The sequence below is a fragment of the Calonectris borealis genome, chromosome Z (assembly GCF_964195595.1).
Source record: "Calonectris borealis chromosome Z, bCalBor7.hap1.2, whole genome shotgun sequence".
Classification (NCBI taxonomy): domain Eukaryota; kingdom Metazoa; phylum Chordata; class Aves; order Procellariiformes; family Procellariidae; genus Calonectris; species Calonectris borealis.
The window spans coordinates 41,754,357-41,770,975 of NC_134352.1; the positions used below are offsets into that span (position 1 = coordinate 41,754,357).

Below are 16,619 nucleotides of genomic sequence, written 5' to 3' on the forward strand. Positions count from 1 at the left end.
AACTGATTTTCTTTCTCTTTTCTAGCCCCTATCTTGCCTTCCAAGTCAGACGAAGACTGAAAAGATACGGGAGTGAATGTGCGGTCCTGTTTAATGTTTTTTGTGACTCACTGGACTGAGTTTAACGAATGGAAAGTCAAATAGAAATAAATTTTAATATTGTACATAGTGCTTTCAGGCCATCTTCAAAGAAGATACTCACTGCTCCATCTCGTCTGACCTGAAGAGAGGTTTCAGCCAACAGCACACTTAATTTACTTTGGAGTTACAACTTGGGCATTGCTCCTCCATTTCATCGGCAAAGCTGAAAAAGTGATGTGATTTAAATCGAGGCATCCATTTTAAACAATGATGCTGCAACACATCTTTGGAAAACAAAAGTTTCAATGAACTAACAGGCAACTTCTCCTTGGAGAGGGCATGCAGCCAGCAGAGGTTTAGGACCTGGAATTGGCTCCAGCACAGCCAGCTGCTACAGCTTCACTGCTGCTCTCTCTAGAGACCTGACCATTTGGGAAACTCTGTTCTGGCTCCGTTCTGAGCCTCCCGGCTCTGTCAATCTCTGACACTTGAGAGTTGCTAAACCCCTGTAGTTTCATAACTCTTTCTCAATCATTTGAATCACAAGGATTCTAAAACCTGTGGCTGTCTCCAGTTTACATTCTCTTAAGGCGAGAAGAATCATACATATCCACCTCCACCCAAGGTCACTTCTGGATGCCCTTCTTGTCCCACCCTCAAAATCATCTGCATGTAGCCACTGAACTCCTGTGGCTTTCCAAACTCGCCAGTCAGGTCAGCAGCAGAACTCCCACAGGGAGTAAAACCAGTCCCTAATACAAATAACAGTATGAACCACTTTCCTACCCTACGCAGGCTGCTGCATGCCAGAGAGAAGAGCCTACTTGGAAAAATGGTTCGTACTAAAATGCTTGCTTCCTCGCTATCTTCTTCTTCTTCAGAAAATCTCTTTGAATTTGAGTCCAGAAGTCAGTAACACAAGTTTCTAAACTGCAAGATCACCTGTAATGCATCTTGGCCTTGAGCAACTGTGTTGCAAGCTTGAAAGTTTGTCTATATTACGGATTTCGAACACAAAACGAACATTGGAGCTAATCTGCTTTATCTGCAAAATTGTGTTTCAGAAGCTCTGCTCTGAAGCTACAAAGAAGTGCAAGGAAGAGAGCCTCCTAATGGTTAGTATACAGCTTCATTTATCTCACCGGCAGGAGCTGAGCTTAGCACGTGCCTTGCACAAACTATACATAACTTACATTCATGGCTAAACTTTTTTGATTTTGCAAAGACTTGCATTTCCTCCATTTCTGGAGTGAGTCAGGAAGGACCAGTGCATTCTAAACGCAGTTCTAAAAATGGTGGAATGAAGCTCTTCTGCTAGTTGCATTCACAGAACAAAAGAGGAAATCAGTAAAAGTGAAGCAACGGAAGGGATGCCCACTTGTATCACTTTGCTAACCTTTTTTTGTCAAAATTGTCATTTAGGACAACAATGTTGCCTTTTTTTTTTTTTTTTTTTTAATGGCAGTGGCACATGATTTATAGGAAAGCAATCCAAAGCTATCCTATGACTGTGATTCACTTTCCTGAACCTATTGCCATGAAAACTGTAAATGATGCAATAGGCTGTTATTGCTAAAGTTCCATCATAGCATCGCTAAGTAATTTATACTTCCAGGGCTGCGTTTTACAGTAAATGGAAGCAGAGAGTTGTCAGGAACATGCTGTTGGGAGAAGGAAAAAAAAAAGAAAAAAGAAAAAGACCACTGCATCGATGTTGGTAAGCTGACCACACGTCTTGAGTGCACAAAAAGCATCTGGGGAGGCAGACAGGGGAGGAGCTGGCTGGTACCTCGAAGTCTTGCCAGGCCACAAGCAGTACAGTGGTGAATGAAATCCCAAACTCACAGACACCACTGACAGCCCTGCGTGGGAAAAGCATCTCACAGTAGTCTCTGCTCTCACAGGACTTGTGGTATCAAGTCCCACTTCTCCGCAGTCACACAGACTCAGTGAAGGTAACTCCAAGTTTGATGCCCGAGGAACACGCCTAAAGAAACCAGCTAGAAAACCAGAAAGTCGTATGAGAAAGACCCCTCTACATACCAGAATCTGACAGAAGTGCTGAACATGTCCACAGCTGGAAGGTGAAGCGTGGTGGTGGCCACGAAGTAACACAGGCAAGTACGGGCTGCGGAAAGCTGGGCTCTTCACTGAGCGACTTTAAGCAGTGGTGGGAGATGCTGAACTTGTCAGAGGCAGAGCATCAGAGCAGAGACACCTCAGCGTAGGACTGCTCATTAACCATACTTCTCACTGAGGACTAGACTTCTAAAAAATATTTAACAAAGGAGCCCAGCGATGCTCCGGGAAGGATTTAATATATCAAGGGTAAAATATGCAAAGGAAGGCAGTGGGAAATGGCAACTAGCGTTTTAAGAAGAGTCCACTTAATTCCGTTGCAGCATACACAGGGAGGAGGTATTGTGCAGAGCTGCCTGCATAGAGAGCCGTACAGAGACTGTGCAGCTATCAGCGAGTGATGCTGAGAGTTTAAATAAGCGGCAGCCGCACAGTCCCTCGTGTGATGAGGGGATTCTTAATGTAAAGGACCATCACTGCAGCACAGGCTCTAACACAGTGTTCTCCCCCTTTGCAACACAGCATAATCTGGAGGATTCCCGATGACAGACTCGCATCTGATGTTTTGTTTTTCATTGTTAAAAAAACACAAAGGAAAAGCTATGTAGCAAGCTGCTTTGCTTGCCATTTGTCAAAATGAATGCAAATCCTTCTGCTGCAGAGGGACCACCTCTGCAGTAAACAAATAAAAAGATATTCCTGCAGCGTACTGAGAAATCTCCCTGCAGTGAAACAGGAGGTTCCCAGAACTTCAGAAGCCAGGCATTGCCTGTCCAGGATTGCGACTGTAAGGAAAAGAGAAGTTTTGGTCCCTTTCAGCTACAGAATATGAACGACAAGGATGCAACAAGCAACAGTTTATTTGTAGAAAAATCCTTTAAAATTTTACTACATTGTAAGATTAAGGAAAAAATAGTATTAATATATGTACATACAATATATATAAACAAACACACATCGCACCATTAAAATTACATGCTTTTTAGAACAGAGAATGGGTCATATTCCCTCATATCAATTTTAAAGTTATCACTGCAAGAAACCTTGCTTCCTTTTTGTTTTTATCCCCATCAAAGTTTTCAAGTACAGGAAGTAAGTAATGCAGGATCTAATAGTAGAAAACCTTTGTTATACACAAATTACAACTGACAGCTATACAATATTATTCTGCAGTATCCAACACTTGTGTTTTTTGAACTTTATAATGATATGAACTTTTACCTGAGGTGCATGGAAATAACGAAGCATGATAATTGGCAAGTTTAAGAGATTTTCACATTATGATTTGACTGTAATTGAAGTTGATTAGGTATCACATGTCTATACCCATAGTACTGGCACAAGAATGCTCTGCGTGAGTCATCACCAATGTCTTAGAAGTGCAGAAAAAATTAAAAGGCAAGCACCACTTGCAATGATAAGCATGCAGACAACTTAAGTGAAACAGAGGTAGCATGTTCTTGTAACTCCAGCAGGGTCATTCAAATCAACTGCACCCTCCCTTCTGCAAAAGGCACTCGCTTTTTCAGCTATAAACAATGTGGTTTTAAATTCAGTCAGATTGACCACAAATGGTGGACTTCTCTCCTTACAAATATAAAAAAATGTTAAGCAGAGGACACAATGAAAAGAAAAAAAAAATGGGTGCAAGAAATACACATTTCGGGTAATATGTGCTATTCCTCTCCCCCTACCTTTTATGGGGAGAATCGAAATATTTTATAAAACAGTTGCAGTATGTAATCCAAAAGTTAAGACTTTCCAGTTAAAATGGCAGTATTAAGCAGCACATTATGTATCAGGAATAATTTTAAAACACCAGCCTTTTTAATAGATAAAGAGCAACAATTCACAGTTAGAAGTAGAAAGTTTATGCACAAAAAGGTGGTGCTGGAGAAGGATAAAGATCCTTTGATGTAAAACCTCATAAATGAAAATGCACAGAAACTCTTGTATCTTTTATCCTTTCTGCAGTTTGAAAAGATGTCCATGCAAAACACCTGCTCTTACCGTGACACTACAGAGCTAATCGAGTTATAAGATGTGCCACTGTTGCAACTGGAAGCATAAGCCTCCTGACCATTAGCATCTAAATTTATTTTGAATACAGAAGATGCCTTCAGTAAAAAGTCTGCTGCATCTCTGCGACCTAATTCCCTCAGTTTAGACATTAGGATACCTACAGTGCTCTCAGGAGCATTACTCCACTCCTGCAGAAGGGCATGGACTGGGCTTGAGAGAAAGTCATTTTGTGTTCCATTATTTGTATTGTACTTTGCAACAAGATCAGGGAGGCCCAGGTTCATGGCCAGAAGGCACCAATCTTTGCCCATAGGATCAGGTGGATCCAAAAGTCGACTTAGTTTTCTCCTGGTAAGTAGATTCAGATCAGAAACATGAATATCCATTCCTAGGCTTCCCTGGGAGTAGACATCAAGACACCCAAAACACAGTATACTGCTAAAGCTCTCTTTATATCCCCCCATAGTGTTAGTTAGTGATGTCTCCTTTTGACTCTGTGCACGGAAAAAGTCTCTAGGCTGGTAGACCATTACTGGTTCATGATGTTCCCTCAGCTGCTGAGGACTAAGGTAGTATTTCCCGGTCAGAAGGCCTGGTAAGGTTGTGGCCATTAAATTATCAATGGTGCTGCATACAGAATCCAGGAGTAAACAGCACTTGATCTTTTCTGTTTCCAGTCCTCTAACTTGAACCTCTATACCCTGACCATGGTTGACCAACAGCACTAAAAGCTCAGCTCCACGATTCATAATCTTTGATCCGTTTACCCACAGACGTATATCAGCATCTCCCTCTGCGCTTTGCTGATGAATCCACCTGCAGAGATTCACCTGAACTTTATGAAAAATTCCACAAGGAAATGGGGTAAGATGTTCCACAGGAACGATTCTAACACCACCATAAATCAGCACCTCATCCTCCTCATCTGTCCAAGACCTGTGGAGATTGTCAGTCTTTATGAGAGCAGGAATATCCACCATTGCTCCACTGCTAAGGTCCCTTGCACAAATATCCATGGCATCCAAAACCTGTATCAGTTCTTCCACATCACTATCTGTCACCAGACGCTGGATGTCCTCTATAGTGTACCGACCTCTATAGTGATGGAGGGCTTTTGGGTTCTCCACTGACAGGATTTTTCCAAGGACATTTGAACAGAGCCAGCGAGGATCCAGAAGCACAACATCTTGGACAGTTTCACTCTGCATAATGTTAATCTGTTTATAAATATGAAAGTTACTATTTACATCTTGTGAAGTACAAGAGGATACCCCACGTTCTCTCCTTCCTAACTTACTGACCCAACCATTTAATTAACACCGCTGACGGGAGAAAAACAAACAGTGCACTTTAATTTCTTGCAAGTATTCAGAACAAAGAACAGATCTTGTTCTTGATTTCCACTAGTCACAAAGCCATTAGAGCCCAACAGCAGCAAAGCCTAGCCATGCCCTGCTAGCTATTTATGCAAAGGTGTTATCCTACAATTCAACTTCTAATGGACACACATAAATTTCTCACATGCAGTGAAGACACTAAGCACTACCTCATTTAAGATGATAGCACACTTATAATTTCTGTGTATTTTATCTTCTTACAACTACAGCAATAAACTGTAATTCTTCCTGTCTCAAAGAAATAACGTTGAATGACATAGGAGCCACAAGACAATAACAATAACAAAAAGCATTATTAACCAGTCTCTAGTTCTTATGATGTCTTAAGAGGGAGGGAAAAAAAACCACCAACAAACTATAGATATTTGCTTATATCCCATTAAGCAATATTCTACCAGAGCAGTACCTTGCTAATAAAGATATGTGATTTAGATAAAAACACTTACTTCTCCTATGCTATGTAACTGCTGTGCAATATGCCGTAGGTCATCTTCACTTGCTAGGGGATTAAGCTGTTCCTGCACATCGTATACAAACTGCTGCAAGGACATCAGCTGGTTGGGTCCATTCATTTTTCTCCATGAAGGCAGTGTGGAGATTATTTTTTCACACAGATGAGTCATAGGTGGGCAAGTCTTACAAAAGCACAGAAAACATCCATTTGTAATTCTGCTCTGCTGAGAATAACAGTACTATCGTTTTTTTTGTTGTTGTTTTTTTTTTTTTTTTTTTAAACGGAGTTTACAAGGTCTAATGCATTCATGACATATATTCACGCCTAAAGAGTTCCCCTTGTGATGGACCCTTATTCTTCCATCTGGCATTCACTTGCCACAAATCTAACTTTTCCTAATAAAGTGAATTCCAGAAACAACTTTTTTGCTGAAATAAGCAAATTTTCCAAACATCACCATGATTACAAAGGGAATCATGACACGTAGAACAAATTTTGATTTATATAGTCCTGCTCTGTCAAATGCGCTGACGACATGAAACAGTGACTTCAAAATGTATCAACTGCCTTCACGCATCTAGAAGTTAATCTTTATTTCAGAAATTGTCCATATTCAATTAAATTCTGTACTCATCAATATCTGTATAGGACCGATTTAGTTCAACAGGTGAGAGAGCAGAGTACCAGATAAGAAGTAAAAGATGGTGCTTTTATCTACTGATTGTCCTGGACATCACTGATACCTTCACCCTACTCTCAAGCCACAGCACGCACTTCTTATGCAGCAAAGCCCTCCAGATTTCAAGCTAGTGACTATGGCTACGATAAAGTTTTGTCAGAGGAGAAAAGTTTATTAAATCAAGAGACCATTGGAATATAAAATAGGCTGAATTTTGCATAAAACCAAACATTTTCGTTGACTTACAGAATGAACTCAGTAATAACATTCACTTTTAATTAATTTTTAAAAAAATACCTATTAGAAGTAGCTGCAGAAAGCCTTGTTGGTGTGTCACACAAGTAAGAGGGCCTTTGCTATGAAGAAATTTACATCCATTTAGCACAGGCTACATAACGACTTGGTCACCCTCAGTGTGGAAGTCTCTGTGGATTCATGGCGATGACATCAAACCATGGCTATTTTACCTTTAGTCTCATATACATAGACCTACGCATATATATACACAACTGCAAGCACATATTTTTCAGTAGAAAAGTGCGATAAAAAGTTAATGCATATTCAGTTCACATATCTATATGGGGAATTATCTTTCTAACAGTTGAGGAAACCGTTCTACTCTGGTAGGGTTTTTTTTACGAAAAATGTATTTGCCTGAAATATATTCTGTTTCTCTGTAATACTACGCTTATAAAAAAAAAGATTAAAAACAAACAAACAAAAAAGAAGGGTCAACGCTGGAATCCAATCACTGTCAATTCAAAATATGAAACTGTAACTTGGAACTGAAAATCTCAAATAATTTCCTTTCAAGAGAGATCATTTTGGTGACCTGCACAAAACACCTACAATTTTGAAAATGCTGACTGAATCTTTGATGCCAGGAGTTTGTTTATCACCAGGTCTATCATGCATGCTGCTAAAAAATGGAAACAGCACTCGTTTCTTTAAGTTTCATAATGTAAGTACTAAATTTACAGTAAATTATTACACAAGATTTTCACATTTTGGCTGCCCCAACCCAGACCATTAGACATTACTTACAGAAATTATCTGGCTTCTTATTTCTTGCAAGTGATTTCGGAGAAGCTTCATATCTTTAGACCCAGATGCTCCAGCATCCAACACAAATAACTTGTCTGAAATTTGCAGATCATTTCCAAATCTAAAAGAGAAAAAGCGACCAATTATTCACTTAGTCCCAAATCCAGTTTTATTTCTTAATCCAATTGTACGTCAGTCTTAAATTACACAAGAGTTATTTTTCTTCAAGGAATGATGAAAAAGTTTAAGTACTGGTTATGCTAAGATATTTTATAAGCTCAGACAGTATACCTGCTCTCTAATTTTCTTGAAAATAAAGATATTGAGAGAAAATAGTTGTCTTTCCTAAGGAAGAAGGCTGAAGATGTGTAAGAAAATTATAACTGCATCACAGGACTTGTAATTACAAACCCAAACATTTTACTAGAAAAGGGATAGCAGGAATTAATTCTTTTCAAGGTCTTTATATTTGTTGTTTTCTTTCTTCTCACTTTAAATAATTCAGTTGTCATTGCTATTGACACCAGCTCTCTTTCTCACTTTGTTTTGACTTTTCAACTGTACACATTTGTTTTTCTAGCTCTGGGCCGATTTGCATTTAAAAGGATTCCAACATCAAAGATTACACCCAGGTATTTTCTGTTAGTTTATTTCAATTGATTAAGATACTACCCTGCCACTATTGCGCTGGAATTCCTGCATCTGTTTCTTGTACAGGCCAGACAAGTGTCTACGCTCACAGGTATGGATGGTGGCTCCTCGTACCAGGTGTTACCCACTTATGTGCTCACTAGAGATATAAATTATTGCTACTTTATACAATAGTATGTTCGTGAAGAATTCCCTATTTCCGTCTACAATTAGCACGCTCTCCAAACATTTGCTGAAGAAGGCTAGAAGTTTCCCTAACTTCTAGGTACCTCTTGGATGACCTTGTCACCTGTGTGACTCCACAATGTCCAGCTCTTCACAAACTGTGTATGGCGTACCTCCAGGCCTGGTTTAAGTTTTCTTCCTACCCATCCTAAATCACTTCAGAGCAAAGGGTGGCTCTCCTCTGAAGATTCCTCTTTTGCACCCAGAATTTGTAGCTGAGAACTGCCCACTTTTCTGAGATTGGTGCAAAACCTGACGACCAAGACATTAAACAGATGGCTGATACAGGCCTTTGGATGTATCCCGGTGTTTACAGGGTGAGACTTCCTGAGCCTCAACTCATTTTTCCACCACTTGGCTTATTTTAACTCACTCAAGGCAGCTCACTCACTGTAATATCGGTAAATGTTTCAATTTTTGCACAACATAAGCCTCCTGAACATACTCAAAATATGGTAATATCATAAAACTTAAACCACATAAAAACCTTTTACGTATTCCTATGCATTTGAGCATTTTTTCTTTCCAATTGACGTGTTTAAACACTACATATAAATACACTCCCCACTTACCTGTTCCTGATTTCTTTCAACAACGACATGTCTTTGTCATACCAAAACTCTCCCCCAACAGGCCGAGGAAGATTCACTATGTCAGCATGTGTGGCGACCAAAACAACACACAGGGGACTTTTCAGCTTTCCACCAAAGGCTAGAAGAGAAACAAGAGCACTCCCTCACTATGAGACATGCCTATGGAGATGGCTGTCTTACTGAGCTGGGAAAGTAGCAATACATTTTATATTCTTCATATCAATCACTTTTGCAGTGGATTTACCAACTCTAAGCATAGCCACACTGTTCTTACACCACTAGTGCTCTGGCTGTTATCTATAGGATATAGATCGGATAATCCCATAGGATTATCTATATAATGTCCAATCTGAATAGCTAGACACTCTGAGTAACATCAGATACATTGATATTACATGACTTTATTGATTTAATAAAAACATTCATCAATAACACTAATGTTATATCTATTAACTAGACTATAATAGTGTGAGGAAAAATAATTAAAAATAACAGCTTCTTGAAAGGGTTTCTCATAATCTTTCGATGGTCCTTAATACTACAGGTGCAGAGTAGAGGATTGTAAGCAGAACACAAAATGTCTACAACATTCATACATTGGTATGAATGCTATTTTGCAGTACTTACACAGACAATGGCCTCTCACTTAGGTGAGAGTTAAGTAGGAAAGTCTGGCAGAAACCATGAAAAAGAATAAGAAAGAAAGAAAGATACAAATGGCGTGAATGAGGTGACAGTATGGAACGCACAGTTTTCAATCTTTTCTGAAACTGATCTTCCAGAAAAGAGGAGACATCATTAGACTATTTTTAAAAAAGATAGTACATCCAATCCTGCTGTTTTAGTCTGACAAAACTACGCATGGGAGAAATATGCTTACATCACTGCTCAGTTTTCATCAACTAAGAGCTACAGAATGAAGAGCTACATTCATTATGAATGAATTTTGATTCATTCATAAAAAGCCACATTTTCCCAAATCTCTGCATAGAACTTCAAGGTCAGTATTTTGTAATTGTAAATTTTTTTTTTTTTTTGGCAGTTGAAGGACTTAAACAAAATAACTGGAAAGTAATTTCAAAAGTTTAAGTTTTCTGCTAACACCAGTTAATACACGTTACTTGAGAGAGTTGTAATAGTACAAAAATGCATGGGTACCCAAATTGAGCTGACCAGTATAAACACTGATTTAAGCAAAGTATCCAAATAACGCTGATAATCAGATCAGCAAGAAGAAACGACTAACTCAAATTCTAACTTCGTCAAACCAAGAACTAAGTTTCCTCACTAGACTGCGGGAGCAGTGAAAAGCTTTCAGCAACTGCAAATTAACTGTATTTTCAGTTTTGATACTTTACCACAAATTTCTGAGCTTTTACTTCCACAAGTAATTTCATGTTGATTAGATCCAAATGCTCAAATTGTTAACCTGTGATTTGACCTAAAATGGAAAATGAAAGACATGCAGATGCCTGGACTGAAAACTGAAGGTCTGCCTTGGCTCATCATTATCATTATCTGGCTGAGATAATGCATACAGAATCGAGCAGGAAACAAGGAGAGGGGAAATACCCTTTGCACATATGCTTGTCTGGTGAGTCCCTAGCAGCCCTATAAATGTCCATGAGCGCTGATTTAGATCCATGGGCTGGATGAATGAATAGCATTTCGGTTCATAGAACCAAGACACATGTCAGAGCTTGGTTCGTCCATGAAACTGTCACAAGTCTGCAGACCAACGCTCAGGTACAAACACAAACAAGTTATATGGCATATATACCTAGACCTACAGACCTTTTAAGGAAAAAAAAAAAAAAGTTATTTAAGTTAATTTGTTTGCCTGCCAAGTAACTTTCAGTTTGTTAAAAAGCCTGAATGTAAACCAAGTAAACTTACTTAAGACCTGTGCAAAGTCTGAGAATATGTGAAGTGAAATTCACTAGAAATTCTGGTTTCTATACACCCTGATGCACCAAAGGTTAACATATTTGAAGTCCAAATACAACTCTAGTTAAATATGTTAAAGTGGCATGTATTGAGACATAACGCCACTCCACAATGTCGTTCTGTCCTGTTCTTGCTGACAAGACCAATTTATGCTGGAAACACTGTTAATTGGGGTTAGATACAAGTAGAATTTAAACAATGCATCTAAAACTGGTTTTAAATGTTCCAACCCTCTGACACACTTTTCCATGCAGCTTATCTGACATAAAACTTAACTGCCATTTACAGATGTAAATCCCAGTGCCACAAGAGGCTGCACTGTACCTCATGACCCTTCTTATTTGGACTAGGTGGTGTGTACAATTCTTCACACTTCTTTGACAGATAAAATTTCCTTTCTCTAAGAAACCTTGTGTAAAGTTTGTTTGAATACATGGGGGTGAAGACACATAAGAGCACTCAACACAGAGGATGTCAAAGTTGCAGAGAAACACTAGAAGCTTTATCTTATAATCCCTTAATATTTCACTAACAGGCAGAAGAGCATACCTATTGGCTCCTCAACCGGGACTAATGATTTCAGGAAACTGAGCCAAAAGGTCACTTGGTTTAGCTGGATTTCATAAGGCTCCTCGAGACTAAAAAGCACTATGTGAATTGCAGTAGGATCATTCGCAGCAAAAAAATCGTAACAGCAGAAATACACAGGATTCCCAGAGAATTCCCAGATGCTGAAATCGCCAACTCCTGAAAAACAGACAAACAGATGAAGAGATCACACTTTGTCAGTAAGCACAAAGCATCTTTCAGCCACGGAAAGACAAACAAAGGACTGTTAATCTGATTTCAACTTTCACAAAGATAGACCATATGCATGTGAGAAAGCAAGACTGCAAATGCAATCATGAACAAAGGGAACAGGTTTCAGTCAGTCTCAGAGGCTGAGAAGTTGTGTCCTCAATCTGTTCCTCTCTCACATTCACTTCTCTAGGACGGGTCAGCTGGATGCCAAGTGGAAGCACCTGTGTGTTAAACACATGCAGTCTTACACATTAAATTGGCCTTTGTCTTGCACAACAGCAACACATCTTGTAATTCTCTTGAAAAACAAGAATAACAGCTCCCATTCTTTTCCTGCTCAGCCCAAAAAGCTCAACATTTTTAATAATTTTTCTTCTTAACATGCCACCACTGGTATTAAAAACAGCTGAAGGACATTCTCAGAGAAGCCACTTTGCTTTACAGAATTGTACTAGTCACATCATGTTGTTAGGAGAGGACTGAAGGATCACCATGTTAAGGATCCCACAGCACCGTGCTTCTTTTTGCCATCTCCTTCAGCTTCAGGTGAGAAAAGTATTAGTGTATTGCACCGTATGGCACCTCCCAGACTCACCATCTGATGAAGGTGAAGTCTGCCGCACTTGTACTACCTCTATTTAAATAAATACTGATTAAGATGCACCTCAAACTTCTACAAGAAAAGAAGCCAGAAACCTCAAATCTGCTGTTATGAGTACAGCTATTCAGAGTTCACCCATGTGCACTCTTTCCTTCTATATCAGGACAGCACAGAGAAAAAAAAACCACCCTTCTGATAGTCTGTTGTACAACTCTATTTCACTGCAGAATTTGACTTGGTTTCAAATTACACTGAAAGAGGAAATTAGCCTGGACAAAGAGCAAGCTTTAGCTACATGCCAAACTCTTCAGTACCTAGGACAAATGTTTTGTCACTGCATGTATTAGTGTGCATATACTGCATTCATAAATAGGTCTCTCTCTCCAAAACAAAATCTTGATTAATCCTAACTCGGCCTCAAAATTGCAGCTGCTAATAAGGAAAATGTTTTGCATACCTTAAGAAGGGATCCTACTGGAAGCGATCTTACCACCGATATAACGATTAGTACGGCTGGTGGTGTATATGCACCATTTGTATGGTCTTTACAGTCAAAAGCCACATATGTACTTAGAACAACTTCTCTGACTGACCCCTGTTACTGCTAAATGGTTTCAACTGCAGAGCATTTAGCTTCCTTTCAAAAAAAAATGAAATCAGAAACTCCGCTCACTATGTTTGGTGAGCTCCAGGACTCACCAAACATACTCCAGTCCTGTCATGGGGCGAGAATGGTAGGTCCATCATACAGCTGGGAACCACTTACATGGTGAGGACACTTGGGTCTATGGGACCAGATTAAATCTGATAAAATCCCCAAATGACATACAATATAGGTGAAGCAGCCTTCACACCAGTACCCAGTCTGCCAACCCACTCCCACTACACCAAATCCCTCCTTCCTCCTGCTCCACTTATTCATCTCAAAAACATTTTTATGTGACGCTACAAGAATCTGACATATTTGATTACTATGTATATTACAGGTAGAGAACCTCATGCAGATTTACTTTCTGTTTAAACAAACCAAACCCCACCAGTGTTGGATTCTCAACGACAGTCACTACCATACTAAGTCAGATTTTTTTTTTTTCCCTTTTTATTTTTAAAAACAAGCAACATGGCATTAACCATCCCACAGCATTAAGGCATGCCAGCCCAGGGCTTTGCTTACCATGCAAGCAGGCATTTTGAATGTCAATGGCCTTGGTGGACTGGTCATCAGCAGAGAAGTGAGAGTGATGAGCAGGTGAAACGAAAGCTTCCAACACCCCTTTGGTCAGGCCCGGCTCAAACATCATACTACGGCTTCTCACGCTGACATTCTCACAACCAGGATAAAGATTTGTAATGCTTACCGAAACTGGGTCAGGGAAAGGAAAATGAGATTACAAACCATGTGAAAATCACAACCATATCACTTCAAAATAAGTATGCATGGCATAAAAGCTGATTACAAAACCCAAACTGCTCTTCAAAGAAAGGAGATGACGACCAAGCTGTGAGCATACACAACTACAACCTTATTCTGAATGATGAAAAGCAAAATATTACAATGATCCCATATAGCACTTATTGCCCTTTAGCAGATATACTGCTGGGTGGGAAGCATAGAAAAAACCTGAATGATTTGGGAATTAAAGGTTTCAATAGCTCAAGTTCTTCCATGTTGCAAAGATATACTGCTTTCTTAGCTAAGGGCTGCAATTTCATAGCATGGTCCATGTTTATTGGCATGAAAATGTTACATATTCTATACTTGATTCTTGTAAGTAAGGATAAAAATATCACTGTGTAAAAACTGTTTCTGGGGAGGTGGGGGAGAAAAGCAGGCCCTTAACCAAAATTATTTTACTAATAAGCAATTTGTTTAGTTCATGCTTAATTCAGATTCCCTAAAAGTAAATGAGCAACTAATGGGCTTTTTAATTGACTTGCACCATCTAGTGGAGAAAGTAAAGATTTCTTTCCTCCACTAGATGCTGAATTCTAATACTTGGGTTTTAATATAGAAAGAAACTACATGTCAGCTGTAAAACTATACTTTCATGTTTGATCTTCTAGTGTAGTATTTAAATCTTTAGACTCCTGTAAACACATACATGGTGAATTCACACACTTACAGAATTTAAACAAATCTAAGCACATGATCAAGTATAGACTAAACCGTACGGGTTTATCTGATTATGTCACTCAACCTGTAACATTATTTACATATTACATAATTATTGTCATCCAAAAAGAACAGATACTGAAACGAGCAAAAACCAAAAATCCAAACATTAAAACAATGCCTTTGTTTGTAATGTAGCTTTGTTTGCATAGAACTGCACAAGTTTCAAGTGTGCAATAGCACTGCACAACTTTCTGGCTTTATATCTAGGTGAGCTATTTTCAAGGGCATGCTTCAAATTCACCATTATTTCTGTATTGATTTGCCAATATGACTGGCAGTCTTGTCTGATTTTATGACAGTGTGAGCACATAACAGCTATCCTCTGGTTCTGGTACCACCCAACATTAAAAAGAAAATCAAAAAAAAATCTGTCTTCAGCCACAATCTTCCTGCACTGCCTCCAGGAACTGATATTCCTTGAGCGACTTATTTCCCCTTGTATGACACAGTAAATTAAGATAAATAAATCAAGAACTTCTGATAGAAAAAGGCAACTCTGACCCCATCTAAAACTTAGTAGTAAGACTATTTCTAAACATCAACTTAAACTTGAGCTCCTCAAAGTGCCTGCTTAGCTTGTATACATTGTGCAGCCTCTTAGTGTTAGAAAAGAGACCTGGACAAAGAGTTCACTACTCTTTCCAGTGTCCTACTGCCACAACTGTGGGTTCTTCCAAAGCTGGGCACATGTTGAAGTGTAAACCTAGCTAGTTCCTCCACATCCTGCAGCTCTTCCCACTTTACACAGGGCAACTGGTGCTATATGGGCAAAGTTTCCCCATTATTTGCACACATTTACTTCAGTTTAGAAAACCTCCATTTTCACCTTGTTTGGAGACAATTTTAGACACCTCTAACTGGGCTAATCCACTCCTGTACCTTACAGAAAAGCACTCCAAAGCATCAGAGGCATTTCTGAATCCTGTATTATTACTTAAAGATCACACAAAGATGTAGCAACTGTTTCAATTTTGCACACAGTTTATTGAAGCTACTCAAACAAAAAGGCTGACAAAACATAATCCCCAAAACCACGATGGTGGAATCTGGTCAAGACATTGGCATTCGTAGCCTAGGACTTCTTGTGAAAAATAAATGTCAGTGTTCACAAGTCCTGTCCTCCACTCTCCAAGTTCACTTATGCAGCATGTGAGTAAACAAAACCTGTTCTACTCCTACACCCTCCACGCCCACTGCTCCTCTTCGCTCTTACTTTAGGTAGGAGCCTGCACACAGATAAGTCAACACCCTCTCTCCGCTTTGCTTCAGTTTCTTCTACACTTAGCCTGTCCTGTCTTTTGCAGTGCAGCCAACAGTTCCTCCTTAGGAGCTACCACAGACTAAGAGGAAAACGTTTTCTCATTCAAACGTTACATCTTTGAAGCCATACCTGAAGGTTTGGAAGACAAAGGAGATGGGGGGAATCTGGTTGAGTTTGTGGAGGAGAGTCTAGGCCTACGTCTTCGGAAAAAGCTTCGTATCAGGCCGCACTTGAGAGACTCCACGAGGGTTGTTTTCCCAGCACCAGAGTGTCCAAACAGCTTCAGTTTGATCCGGGGCTGCGGATTCTGTGTGTGCCGCAGCTGCTGGATAAAAAGCCCCCGGTGCGTATCCTAAAATTCAACATAAAGAAGAAATCAGAATGTGTGGCAGGGAACTTCTGCCTCCCAACAAACTCAAAACACAGGGTTTAGATAACACTTTCTTGCCAGGCTGGTGTTCATCTGTATCAGTTCCTCCATCTGCTTCATCATGCAAGTGACCAGTTACTGGCAGAAGGGCAGGGACAGGTAGAGAGGCACAGCTGACTGCTTGCTATCAACAGCCACCTTGAGTCTCCATGAAAATCACACATGACTTCAGGCTCAA

At 39.5% G+C, this 16,619-nt stretch overlaps 1 protein-coding gene across 2 annotated transcripts in view; it reads right to left on the reverse strand.

Moving 5' to 3' along the window:
* Positions 1-3,002: 3,002 nt before the first annotated feature.
* The window catches only part of DAPK1 (death associated protein kinase 1), a 90,872-nt gene continuing 77,255 nt past the window's right edge, over positions 3,003-16,619 (reverse strand). For both annotated transcript variants that reach the window (XM_075138133.1, XM_075138132.1), the window contains 7 exons: positions 16,141-16,363; positions 13,749-13,937; positions 11,722-11,919; positions 9,205-9,343; positions 7,757-7,877; positions 6,026-6,214; positions 3,003-5,399 (listed from right to left, as the gene is read on the reverse strand). In XM_075138133.1, coding sequence (XP_074994234.1) covers positions 4,167-5,399; positions 6,026-6,214; positions 7,757-7,877; positions 9,205-9,343; positions 11,722-11,919; positions 13,749-13,937; positions 16,141-16,363 — 2,292 coding nt within the window. In that variant the 3' untranslated portion in view covers positions 3,003-4,166. The remainder of the gene's footprint in view (positions 5,400-6,025; positions 6,215-7,756; positions 7,878-9,204; positions 9,344-11,721; positions 11,920-13,748; positions 13,938-16,140; positions 16,364-16,619) is intronic.